We start from the raw sequence: 14269 nt of genomic DNA on the forward strand, positions 1-14269 counted from the left end.
AGCAAACATTTCTTCATTAATTAGTGGTACAATTTTGAAGAAACTATCATATGCTACATAAAACAAAAGCTTACTTGATATTTCCAATTTTCGATGTTAAAAAAAAAGATTCATGTTAAATCGCGTCATATGAGAAATCGACATGCATTTTGTTGTGCACATCTAATGAAAGAAAGTTATATGTGAGAAGTTTCCGTTATCAAAATATACACATTATATTCACTTTTCCAGGAAACGTGTCAATAGTCCTATTTAGCAGGTCCCTGGCGTTACAATTCGATAAATTCTACCCAATCGTTTTAGCTGAAAATATGGGTCAGCCTAACAATGCAAACCAAAGCTGTGCAACATATAATATGTCATTTGTTTAAATGTTTAAATTCACGAAGAATTGTCTTATTTATAAATAAATTTAAGAGCAATCTTGGTTTTTATATTTCTAAAAATTGAAGTGAAAATATGTAAATAGATTTTTTTACATGATAGATATTTATATAGAAATTAAATTAATTACAAAAAAAAAATAAAAACGGCCAACATAAATAAATCATAAAATGATTGATATTTTTTCATCCCAATGTCCATTGCATATTCATTACAAGAGCTGATTAACAGTAAATCAAATTGAAAGATTCTGCAAAATGAGCAGCCGAAAGGGCGGGATTTTGGACTGGCACTGAAAAAAGATAGGAACCCAAAAAGTGTGCAGCAAGAAGCCATCTTGGAACAAAAATGAGAGTTGTAAAAGGACAGTTTTTATTTGCAGAGAGCTCCCTATTCTATGCAACGATATAGCTATATATAGTAAGGTCCACGTGGACGCTGACTCAGAAAAATGAACGACACCCAAGCAGTAAACATATATAGGTTTTACTTACGGACAGGAGACGGACAAAATATATCCCAGTCGACAATTATGTTTAAAATTTTGAAAAAAAAATGTCGATTTGAATGTCCTTGAATTATTATAGATATTTAACTAAAATAAATTATTTAAAATAGTAATTGAAATTTAAAAAAAAAAAAAAAGCGACCACCGGCCTCTACTCTAGTTAAAAAGCCTAGAGATTATTTAATATAAGCACTTCGAGTTGAAGCAATAACAATACTTCATTCTCACCATAAAAAGTAAAGGATAAGTCACAGAGAATTGTTTATAACCTCTGTGTTGATGTGAAAACTGCAATTTTTTGTTTGTTTTATGTTGGTTCAAATTTTGACGAACATTGGCCATACATATCTTATTCAAATTTTAGATTCAGATTTTGCAGATCTACAGTGTACTGTTATTCCCTTTTAATTGGTAACACAGGTTTTGCAAAATATAAGACTTGCACTCGATTTTTGAGACGTTTTGAATATTTTTTTGTTTTCTTTTATTTCATTAAATGGTTTATATGTCTCAACATTAAATTTTGCTCTTTATGTTTAATTTAAGCCTTCCTTTATGATGGCTAAGACAAAATATTTTGAAGTATTTATCCGGGTGTATCTAATCTGGGACCAATAAACAAATTCATGTACTAGTCCCATATTTAGTAAATGCTCTTATTTTTATTTGTGCTACATAAACATTTTAAATACATAGTAACAATTTTATTGTATTGATTTAATTTTTATAGATATTTTTTTTTAGCTTGCCCTCAGTTTCTATCAAATACGACGTTTAGTAGATCTCTTTCATAATCACATTAAAATACTTCTAAGTAAAACCACAAAAGTTAAATTAATGTTGAGAGGAAGTATCAGAATTTTACGGTAGACTTAATTATTGGATAAGATATATATGCGATTACTAACACAAACCGCCGTTAAATTATTGGAAAAGTAAATGAATTGCTCATCATTGAATTTAATACAATTTCATTCATTGTATCCAAAAATGAATATTATTTTACGAGGAATTACGAGGAATTACAAGGATGTGTGTGTGAAACCACACTTAATGCTGCATCTATTTGTGAACTTCACCTGTATATTAATTATACATAATTCAGCGAATTGTTTACAAATAAAGGTCACGTGTGTTTTACTTTCACTTTAGCAATTTTATAGTGTGTAAACAAATCCTTCCAAAGTACTGAATATTGAAACAACGGGCATAACAACTAATTTAGTAATTTCATAAATTAATTACCTGAAATATACTTCCCTGTGATCATTCTTCTTACAAGGAAAACAAATAAGTAACTGATAAGTTTATTTTTAGAAAGGTGGTTTCCATATATAAAATTGAATGACATGCGCTGTTTCTCGAAAGGGGATTTCCGAGGAAACCACCTGATTTTCTGAGAATGATAGGTCTCCTTTATTTGGTGAACTCTCAGTTCGATTATTCTTAGTAGTCTCGATGGTGTATTTAAAAGGCGGAGTTTTTAGTTTGTGTTTCAAATGTCTCTACGAACCCAAAAGAGAAGACATCAAATTATAAACAAAGTTTAGTTACGTTATCAGTCGATGAATTAGGGCAAGGAGGTACATATAAATGTGTCCAAAAGATCAAATCATCACGGTGTTTGGATGTATGGCAGAGTCAGATTTTAAAAATTTAAGTCCACATTACAAAAAGGATTTAATAGCATACAAAGACGCAAGGATTGATAGACAATTTAAGTTACAATCTGGTGGGACGTACACGTGTCGGACTTGTACAAAAAATATAGAAGAGAGAACTTCAGATTATTTATGTGCCAAAGACTTTAATGTTCAAAGTAGGAATATGGAATTACTTATGCAATCAAACTGGTATTTTAATGGAATGTCAAGTCAACAAGCAAAGTTAACATTAGGAAAATCCGACGTAGGAACATTTTTAGTGAGGGATAGTTCAGATCCCAACTTCTTATTTTCGGTGAGTGTGAAAACTCCTAGGGGACCAACAAGTGTACGGGTATCATATTCAAAAGGATTTTTTCAACTAGATTGTGATGTGAATATTAAATCAAGTGTGCCAAAATTTGATTCAATTGTTAGTTTAGTAGACTATTACGTAAGATTAGGATTAAATGAACATAACAAATGTAGATGGTTAGAAAGTTCAGGACGCAAGGACTTGCCAATAGTACTTAAAAATCCAAAGGTAAATGGGGTGACTGATTTAAAACATATGTGTAGATTAACAATCAATCGTACTTTACCCGTGTCCCAGAAAAAAGAGGAAATAGCAGCGAACATAGATAAAATAAACTTACCACGGCCTTTGTCGGAGTACTTGAAATACTATCCACATCTACATTGATGACAATTCACACTAGGATAATTATTTTTTATGAAATCCAAAGAGAATTAACGCTCTTTTAAGCAGCAGAATTCTACCTCAAAAGACTAATGGTGCAAAACTTCACAGGTATTACTTATACATGTGGTGTGTGAATACATGACGAGCCCACTAGTCGAGACAGAATTTGCAATAATTTGTCTTGGGAAAAATAAAAAGCATATGAGCATGTGTCGAACGATTATGAGAAATATTTACGAACAGAGTTTTAGCAAACAAATGTTTTATAAATATTGAAAACATATCGAACACTGCCAGTTTCGAAAGCAATAGTTAATATTTATGAATGCATGTGAATTTGTGAAACTTATCATTTTATTTTGTGAAATTGCTTAATATTTTTCTTTCGCATTCACATATGTTTTCCCAACGAAACATGGAGGTAATATTTATTAATAACATTTTAACAGTATTTCGAGAAAAAAATTGATCGAAGGTGACAGAACGTGACAAAATAGTAATAGTATTGTATGTATGTATTTTTAATTTATTGTTAATTGTTACAAGATAAAATATTGAGTTAAATTGTGTATGTGTTTTGTATACCGTAACAGAAACCCAATAGCCAATCGCTTCTGACTTCCTTCATTGGTGTTTGTATAGGTGATATAAAGAAAAACATGCACCGATTTGTACACATTTTGTGATAATAATATTTAACCTTATCGCCCTTAAGGATTGAACTTCAACAAGTGACAAATTCACATGTGCATTGAGTCAATCAGTAATAAATATATAATATCGTACTCGATGACGAATGTCTACAAAAAAAGGAAGGTCCAATTTAAAAAAAAATCTAATTGACTGTTCTATCTATTGAATAACAGGGTATAATTTGTGGGATAGTCCAGAGATTTCATAATTTGTTTTTGTTTATTGGCTTTTAAGTTATTTTGTAAAATAAGACAGTCATCGAAGTCGGGTGTGGATCGACCTTTGATCAATATTTTTTGTTAACCGATTTTAAAAAGTTATCTATGTTTTTTCTGTTAAATATTTTATGATATATATAATTAATCAATGTAGATATCCGGGTCTCGATTCATGTTATTTTTTAAATCACCGTGGGATTTTAATTTTAATTGTAATAATGATATTTCGATAACAATTTGGTGTAATATTGACAGAAATATATATATACTATTAAAGCATAGAGAAATACAATTAAATAGGGAAATTTTTTGTTTTTGGAAAAACCATGATGCTAGAAAAATTTGTTTAAGGAAGGAACCTAATCATCGATTCGACAAATAACGTTCTAAAAAAGTACCAAGGCAACTGTTGTGAAATTATTTTGATATGATTTTAATATTCGGTTTGTAGAAAACAGAAATAGTAGCAGTTTATCATGTAAAACTGGTTTGAGGCCCACGACTTCAATCAATTGAAAGGGAACTATCAAGTTGTAATTTTGACCTGTGCTTTCAGTCACATTTTTCAAATATAAATTCAATATTCAGTTTACTCGAGTAGGAATAAATAAAAATATACATCATGGTCTTATTGTAATTTCTCATTAAAGATGGATGATCGGTAAAACTAAGGCAAAACAAATAATAAAAAAATGCATGTGTATAGGTTTTTTTTTAAACTATCTTATATCGTATGCCTCAGGCAAAAATTTGATTGCCGATGAAACAACTATCCGCCAGAGTTATAATGAAGTTGTAATAAGCAATTACAGGCCACTGTATGGCCTTCAACAATGAGAAAAAGAGTATACATAGTAATGTCGAGGCCTTCATACCTTACAACAGGCTTGATATGGATTTGGCTAATTGCATTAACGCCTAACGATGACTTATAGTTGATTACTAGTACATCCTCGTCTTTCGGACTCGGGTTAATTTTTGTCTCATTGGCAGTCATGCACCACATCTCAATTTGATTATTTTTATTTTACAATATTTTTTTCTAAACAAAGAAAACTTCAACGCAAATATTTTTTAGCATGGCCTCATGAATCTTTCACCAGAAAATCATATAATCAAATTCCGGTCTTAAAGTGTTCCTCGTTTTTTTATGAGTGTTCTTGTGTAGACATTCCGCTGAGTCGTTTCACTCGTGTATTGTCTTATGGAGTTCTAATGTTGTGCCCTGTCGTCACAGATTGTTTGGGTATTCAGAGACAGACATCTCATAGCGTAAACAATGTTGATAGTAAACTAAAATAGTCAGCAAGAAGCTGAACAATTAACATACTTGAATAAGTGATTTTATTAATGTGAAACGGAAGCTGATATTAACTTTAATCACTATCGATAGTTTATGATATCCTTTATAATTTCGGAAAACAATCCGGCGAATCAAAACAAATAAGTGTTCAAAGGTCAAGGTCAATGTCATTTGATTCCCGTTAAAGGTGAATGACCTATGTGGTAGAAATAAGTCTGCGCTCTCTAGTTCAGATGTACTAATGCTGTCCTTATCAACCTGAAAACCGATTAAATCTTTAAAAGTGTTAATTGTCACCACAAGAGGTGTAGGAGTGAAGGAGTAGTACAGTGGAGTAGTAATATGACACACACAAAAAAGGATCGAAGTTGACTGAGGTAAAAACAAGCAAGTCATTTAGTAAGAATTGAGAACGCGCAGTTTTCAGAAAACTTGGATCTCAAAAGACACCTCACTTAAAATAATCTAATCGAAAAAGAAGAGGAAAAAAAAAAATTCCAAAAAAAAAGAAAAAAAAAAGCGAAGCGAAAAAGTGCACTAAAAATACAACACAAACTCGAAAAAAACCCCAAAAAACCCACAAAATATACACTATTTAAAGAAAAACAACTGCAGTTAATGAATTAGTAGGCTTGACATTCCTTTATAAATTATTAATTCATAAGTAATTGATAATAATAAAAAACATGTATAAACCAAACACATGTTTTGTGCATTGATATTAAAAAGAGTAGTGACGCAATCTGACCTATATCGCTCGATCGCAAAAGTAAGAGAAAGTTTGACACATCTTAAAAATAAATTTAGTCTTAAAAATTAATGCAGTCATCTAAAAATAATATACTTGTAGGTACCGGAACAAAACGTTGGAGCATTTGATTTCATGCATGCTATTTCCCTTTTCATAAATATCTACGTCACATCCATTCCTTTGAAATGTCCCAAGAAGTACGTTTGTTTCATACATATCGCATCTGCTGTATTACTCGTCCTTTTTCTAATTTATCATCCGTTTAGTAACATGTAATTATAAAGTAATGCCTACACTGATGTACGATCGAATCACGTAAAATTATTTGGTGAAGAACTAGAGATATAAAATTTCAATTGAAAAAACAGGTGCTGTATCAGGATTTGACTCTTTTGGTCACGGAATCGGAAGGTAGTTCTTATACAATTTACATATCTTGTACCGAATTTAGGGAAAGGGGTCTGACCCTGAGTGAAGAGAGCCAATGCAGATCCAGTAGATCTGTAATCCTAAATTTGTTTTCGTTGTTTGGTTACTTAACTTTGACGCAATCGTTTCTCACAATGGACGTCTTACAACAATGATGATATAGGGGAGAGGATATCATAATGTAGTCGAGGTTTATTCATGATGCCTCCATTGATTTCATGCCGTTTATTTTATAGTTGGTCAATTAAAAAATCAAATGCAGTTGGTTGTTTGTTCCATTTAACTTCCGATGGCAATTATCACATGCATAATATTCCGGACGAAAATAATTGGCAATGTGGCGTTAGATTCAGTGTACAATTAGAGATGAAACACGTCAACTCATAAAGGAAATTCCTAAACACCTATACATATTGCTTTACACCATTGATCTTTAAAACATCGTATATTTGATTGTGAATTTAATGAACATAAAATTCTGAGATTTTTTCTAATAATTAAGATGCCATGTTATATATTTTAAGTACACGGAAAACAGTACAATGATTATAAAATAAAAGTATAGTCCTACTCCTATATATTGTATATAAATGATGAATATCATTTTATTTATTGTGATATCAATGTCTGTACGCCCAGATTTTGATGTGCTCATCTAAAAGATAACCAACTATCATTTGGTCTCTTGTGGAGATTTGTCACGTTGACAATCCTACCTCTTTTTCTTATTTATATATCATTTCGTTGTTTTTTTGCCATATTGGAGTTTTTTATTACACAGTTTTGGGAACTGAGAGCGGGATAATATGTCAGGTCTTGCCGCTATTCAATTGTCGAATAAATATCGGCTATTCTCCTTTCTAGGCCTGGAAAAAAATAGCACCTGATTGGCTGCATTCCAACAACGAGTTGAGAGATAAACAGTTTCAATTTCTACAGCTTATTTCCCGTTTTATGTTCTATTTTTACGCCCTGACAAACTTTGTAATCGTAATGATATAAACTGAACTACTGCAAGTTCACACTTTGACATACCACAAAAAAAAGTATTTTTGTCTTAAATTTCGAAGGAAGACACATGTAGCTTGTGCTGATCATTTTTGCAATATAGGTTTTAAAACTAGCTGCTATAGTTATCACAATAACAGACATTAACTGCTAAAAATTGGGTAGAAAAGAAATCTATATTTCAGGGGCAATAACTCCAACATGAGAAGTTAGATTTATTTACAATTTTCAGGATGGATTTTATTTACAATTTTCAGGATGGATTAATTTTGTCATGCTGGTCATTTTGCAATTGATTAACTTTAAACCTACTTAATATTATATTTTGAAAAAATGGTAAAGAAATTTTAAAAAAGTTTAAAAAAAAGGATGCACACGCTGAAATGTCTCGCCTTCTTTACTAATCATTGATATTATGTTGATAGTCCTAAATATAAAGCTTTATTACAACTGTCACACAAACTTACAAAAATGTAACATTAACTAATGAACCATGAAAATGAGGTCAAGGTCAGATGAACCATGCCAGGCAGGCATATACAGCTAACAATTCTTCCATACAACAAATATAGTTGATATATTGCTTATAGTTCAAGAAAAAGATCAAAACACAAAAACTAAACACTAAGCAATGAACCGTGAAAATGAGGTCAAGGTGAAATAAAACCTGCGTGACTGACATATAGATCATAAAATATTTCCATATGTTCTATTCCAAATACAGTTGACCTATTGCATATAGTATTAGAAAAAAAGACCAAAACTCAAAAACTTACCTTTGACCACTGAACCATGAAAATGAGGTCAAGGTCAGATGACACCTGCCAGCTAGACATGTACACCTTACAATCATTCCATACACCAAATATAGTAGACCTATTGCATTAAGTATAAGAAAAACAGACCAAAACACAAAATCTTAACTATAACCACTGAAAAATGAGGTCAAGGTCAGATGACACCTGCCAGTTGGACATATACACCTTACAGCCCTTCCATACACCGAATATACTAGACCTATTGCTTAAAGTATCTGCGATATGGACTTGACCACCAAAACTTAACATTGTTCACTGATCCATGAAATGAGGTCGAGGTCAAGTGAAAACTGTCTGACGGGCATGAGGACCTTGCAAGGTACGCACATACCAAATATAGTTATCCTATTACTTATAATAAGAGAGAATTTAACATTACAAAAAATCTTAACTTTTTTTTCAAGTAGTCACTGAATCATGAAAATATGGTCAAGGACATTGGACATGTCACTAACAGAAACTTCGTAACATGAGGCATCCATATACAAAGATTGAAGCAACCAGGTCTTCCACCTTCTAAAATATAAAGCTTTGAAGAAGTTAGCTAACGCCGCCGCCGCCGGATCACTACCCCTATGTCGAGCTTTCTGCGACAAAAACCTAAACATTTCAGCGGCAAAAACTCAAACTCATGTAAATGGAGACTTATTCAAAAATGATGCTGGTAGATACATGTAGAACCACGGGCACTTGTCTCAGAAAAATATTTCCTTCATACCTTCATACAAAAAAAATATTCTAAGACAAGTGCCTGTGTGTATAACTTGTTGCGTTGACCATTTTAACCCTGTGAGGTTTTCTTTAATTGCTATGGTTTTAGCGATAATTAAAAGCCATCACTGTAGTTGTAACTTATTTTATATTTTCAGACATTACTGCCATGTTGGTTGGTCAACCGGGTTGAAAATTAAAAACTTTGCAGATAACACCAAACAGATAAAGCAAGCAACTTTGGTTCCTATCAATTGAACAGTTTCAAAGGAGATTTTTTTTTACAGAAATGTTTACGGACGACGGAAATAAAGTGATGGTAAAAGATTAAATAGACCATAGGGGTAAGTAAGCTTGTAAAAAGCATATTAGAAATTGAACATAAGTGTTTCATGTATGTTTGTGTCCGTTATGTCAAAAAATACAGTTAGAAAAGTTTGCATCGAATTATTACAGTCGATAAGAAACAAGTATTCACATATTGTAATCTTTTATTTCATGGACATTTTACAAAGTTCATACAATTTACAAATTCCTCATATACTGTACATATTATAACTGTTTAATAAATATTCATTTAAAATATTACTATAATGCATTAAACTTAACATTTTTTTACTTAACATTATAAGACAGACACTCATAATAATCAATCAGCCTACAATTCGCCGTTTCAGAACCTAATGCACACTGGGTAATATTTTCAAAAGTGTACACCAAAACGTCGTGATTGGTTGAAAACGTCCAAAACAATGGAAATTCAACCAATGACGTGACGTTATTTTCATTTTGGGGTACGAACTATGAAATTACCCATAGTCCTTTAGATTCTGAAACGGCCAATTGACCACATTGTACAAAGCACAGGTATCTCTAGCCGTTTATTTATAGTAATCAACATCTCAACTGCCATGGCTCCATTTAGGTTTTATTCCAGAAACGACCAAACAAGTCGGATTGAAGCTTTAAGAAAAAAGATGGTTTTAAAGTTTTATGCGTTACTCCTATCTGCTTTCCCGACCGCACAAGACCCTCATGATAAGTCAAGGTCGTCAAAAACCACACTCATCATAGCTGCATTGATAAAAAAAAAAATACAGAAAGGTATGTACTGCGCAGTAACTTTTTACTTTTATTATCCTTGCTCAATACTTTCATTTTAGTCTACCTACTATAAATTTTAAAATATTGGTAAATATCAATTTAAAAGATAACAATCAGCTATTTAGGGGCATAAACTTCATTTAAGACAGGCAGATTTTTCCTAAATGCTTAGAAGATTTCATTTTCTACATATTTACATTACATCAAAATGCCAATTTTAGCACCACTTGAAATCATTATTTTTATCAACCACAAAAGCATGGGTGTCCTATATTTTTTTGTTCCATTCACGAAGTAGCTTAGTGAGGTCATTAGTACGATGACTATTAAAGTGGAGTAAATAATTATGATGTTACATATATTTTGAAAGAAAATTAGGATCTTGACCGAATGATGATCTGACTTGAGGAAACTCCCTACGATCACACTCTGTTAGAGAAACTGAGGTGAAAAGCACTACTTTAAGCAGAGACATAGATTATATTAGACTCTGAAACTATAAATCATAACTTGAAAAAAAAATCAGTTCAAAGAGTTCGAGAGGTATATCTTCACTTAAACTCACAACCTTTCTTCTACAGAATGATCAATCCTACTTAAATATGCAATTCATTATAGTATTTTACCGTAACCTTCAGTATTTTCATTTGCATTGGTCCATATAACTTTATGAACTGTTACTGGGTTTCTTTGTGTGTGGGCGTAGTTTCGCTTGTTATATAATAGCTCGAGGGAGGAAAAATTAGTATTTAAATAGCTGTAAATGAATAAATTAAATTCAGTTTTAATAATTTTTAATACATTTTCTGGGTAGCTAGGCATGGCGTGCATATTAAAATTAATAAAACATGATTTATGATCTTAAAATACTATATGTATACAGAAATGAGGTGCACCACGTTAATCCCGACTGCAAAACAATTCTATTATACAAACAATAGGGCGCAGCTTTATACGACCGCAGAGGTCGAACCCTGAACAGTTGGGGCAAGCATGGAAACAACATTCAAGCTTGATATAGCTCTGAATTTGGATTGTGATCAAATTTTTGACGTACTAGAGTTTCTGACACAAAACAAATGTCAAGATCTTACAAATCTATTGAGCAATATTGTGCAATTAAAGATTTGTTCTTCAAACTTTTCAAAAATTTGGAATTTGAGAAATGTGGGAAAAAAATTGAAAACTACTACCACCCCCTTTTTTTGCCAATTAGTGCAAAACCTGACATTTCTTTATACATAATTTACAAGAAGGGAGGTTAATCCAAAACCTACTCAACAGTGTATGTTAAACGTTTTTGAGTTACCTCCCTTACACTGCTTTTAAATTGTCTTAATTTTCCATTGACCAGAAAAACCGAGTTTCCCCCTCTTTTGCCCCTAATTCCAAAAATTTTTGAGTCATACTCCTCCTCCTAAGTCAATACTAATAATCCCTTCATGGTTTGGAAACTTGTGGTATAGTTTCAGAGATCATACACTTATACACAAGTTATAATAATTGTTTGAAAACTACAAAAATGCTTATTTTTGCCCCCTTATTCCTAAACTATTGGGACCATAAATCCCAAAATCAATTCCAATCTTCCTTTAGTGGTATTGAACCTTCTGGTAAACATTTATACAAATCCACTCACTAAAACTAAAGTTATTGTCCGGAAACTAGATGCACACATGATAGCATTATACGACGCAAAACAATTTTTGCGGTCTTATTAAAAAAAACTAGAGGCTCTCAAGAGCCTGTGTCGCTCACCTTGGTCTATGTGCATATTAAACAATGGACACAGATAAAATTAAGACAAAATTGTATTTTGATGATGGTGATGTGTTTGTAGATCTTACTTTACTGAACATTCTTGTTGCTACAATTTTCTCTATCTATAATGAACTTGGCCCAGTAATTACAGTGGAAAATATTTTGTAAAAATTTACAAAAAATTATGTAAATTATTAAAAATTGACTATAAAGGACAATAACTCCTTAAGGGGTCAATTGACAATTTTGGTCATATCGACTTATTTGTAGATCTTATTTTGCTGAACATTATTGCTGTTTACAGTTTATCTCTATCTATAATAATATTCAAGATAATAACCAAAAACGGCAAAATTTCCTTAAAAATTACCAATTCAGGGACAGCAACCCAACAACCGGTTGTCCAATTCATCTGAAAATGCCAAGGCAGATAAATCTTTCTTCATGAACAATTTAACCCCACGTCAGATTTGCTCTAAATGCTTCGGTTTCAGAGTTATAAGCCAAAATCTACATTTTACCCCTATGTTCTATTTTTAACCATGGCGGCCATCTTGGTTGGTTGGCTGGGTCACCGCACACATTTTTTTAACGAGATACCCCAATGATGTTTGTTGCCATGTATGGTTGAATTTTTCCCAACAGTTTCAGAGGAGAAGATTTTTGTAAAAGATTACAAAAATTTACGAAAAATTGGTAAAAAAAGACTATAAAGGGCAATAACTCCATAAGGGGTCAACTGACAATTTTGGTCATGTTGACTTATTTGTAGATCTTACTTTGCTGAACATTATTGCTGTTTACACTTTATCTCTATCTATAATAATATTCAAGAACGACAAAATTTCCTTGAAATTGCCAATTCAGGGACAGCAACCCAACAACCGGTTGTCCGATTCGTCTGAAAATTTCAGGGCAGATAGATATTGACTTGATGAACAATTTAACACCCGTGTCAGATTGGCTCTAAATGCTTCGGTTTCAGAGTTAAAAGCCAAAATCTACATTTTACCCCTATGTTCAATTTTTAGCCATGGGGCCATCTTGGTTGGTTGGGTGGGTCACCGGACACATTTTTTAAACTAGAGACCCCAATGATGATTGTGGCTAAATTTGGTAAAATTTGGCCCAGTAGTTTAAGAGAAGATTTTTGTAAAAGTTAACGACGACGGACGACGACGACGACGGACGCCAGGTGAGCTAAAAACACTTTCCAAAGTTTAATTTAGAATACGTAAAAGAAAGAAATGGCTCAACGAAAACATAAGCTCATCTCTTCATCTGATAACCTTAAGATTTTAATGGACCAATTTATGTACAATTTTGACGGTTCAACCCTGACTCCTAACACCAATCACTAAGTCTTCTCTGTGGCATAGCTGATACCAGGATCTTGATCCTAATAATATTGCTACGTTGTAGAAAACTGTCCCGATTCTGTAACTCTTTAATGTAATAGTTCCAAGAGCACAGACATGCATACAGTATGTCAATGTATTGTTACACTTTATCTCAATTTAAAATGATTTTGATATGACATTTCGTTGTATTTACTACATGCACTTTTATTCAATTTCAATTTATTCAAATTATACACATAAGCTTATTTCATGTTACAATAATCAAAATTAAAAACAAAAGTCCAAAAACTGCTGCGAAAAAACCCACAACAAAATTGCGGTAAAGTGGGCCAATAACTCATACTAGAAGAGAGAAACAATCTTAGAATTTATGAAAGTTTTTGACAATATTTCGCAGAGTGTCATTACTATAGAATACGCATTGTAGAAGTCCTTAATTCTAGCAAACATTTGTCCCATTAAAATGGAAGTAAAATACGGCCAATTACGCATCCTAACAAGTACGAAAGTTTTCTGGCAAATGCTATTTGAGAAGCTCTAACTATGTTAAAATATGTCAAACAAATGGTAAAAGTTCCATAACTCCTGCAGCAAACAATAAAATAAAAATGGCGGCTTAGAATGTGACCTTCAAGTGACGACCCATCTTTCATATAACTATGATTGTCATTCCTCAATGACTTGTGACCTTTACAGCATACAACCCAAACATATAAATATGCATGTTTCTGAAAAAAGTTCATAATGAGATCAGTAACTTTTTAAGAGTTGGAGGCTGCAAGAGTTATCTCCCGTTTTAGATAGTTTTTTTTATGCAGTCGACCGTTGAAACATTTAGCTAAAAGCGTGATAAGTAAAAACTGCATTCTACCGA

General features: G+C 32.2%; 1 protein-coding gene and 1 long non-coding RNA gene across 2 annotated transcripts in view; both read left to right on the plus strand.

Annotated features, from left to right (window-relative positions):
• LOC139488464 (uncharacterized) overlaps positions 1-14269 on the plus strand; it is a 147337-nt gene that overhangs the window by 126246 nt on the left and 6822 nt on the right. The window contains exon 17 of the long non-coding RNA XR_011656006.1: positions 9328-9517. This is a non-coding gene — a long non-coding RNA (uncharacterized lncRNA). The remainder of the gene's footprint in view (positions 1-9327; positions 9518-14269) is intronic.
• Positions 2123-3802, plus strand: LOC139488463 (suppressor of cytokine signaling 2-like). Its single transcript, XM_071274079.1, has one exon. It carries the CDS (start codon positions 2486-2488, stop codon positions 3236-3238), a length of 753 nt encoding a protein of 250 aa, XP_071130180.1. The 5' UTR covers positions 2123-2485; the 3' UTR covers positions 3239-3802.

The sequence above is a fragment of the Mytilus edulis genome, chromosome 9 (assembly GCF_963676685.1).
Source record: "Mytilus edulis chromosome 9, xbMytEdul2.2, whole genome shotgun sequence".
Taxonomy (NCBI): Eukaryota; Metazoa; Mollusca; class Bivalvia; order Mytilida; family Mytilidae; genus Mytilus; species Mytilus edulis.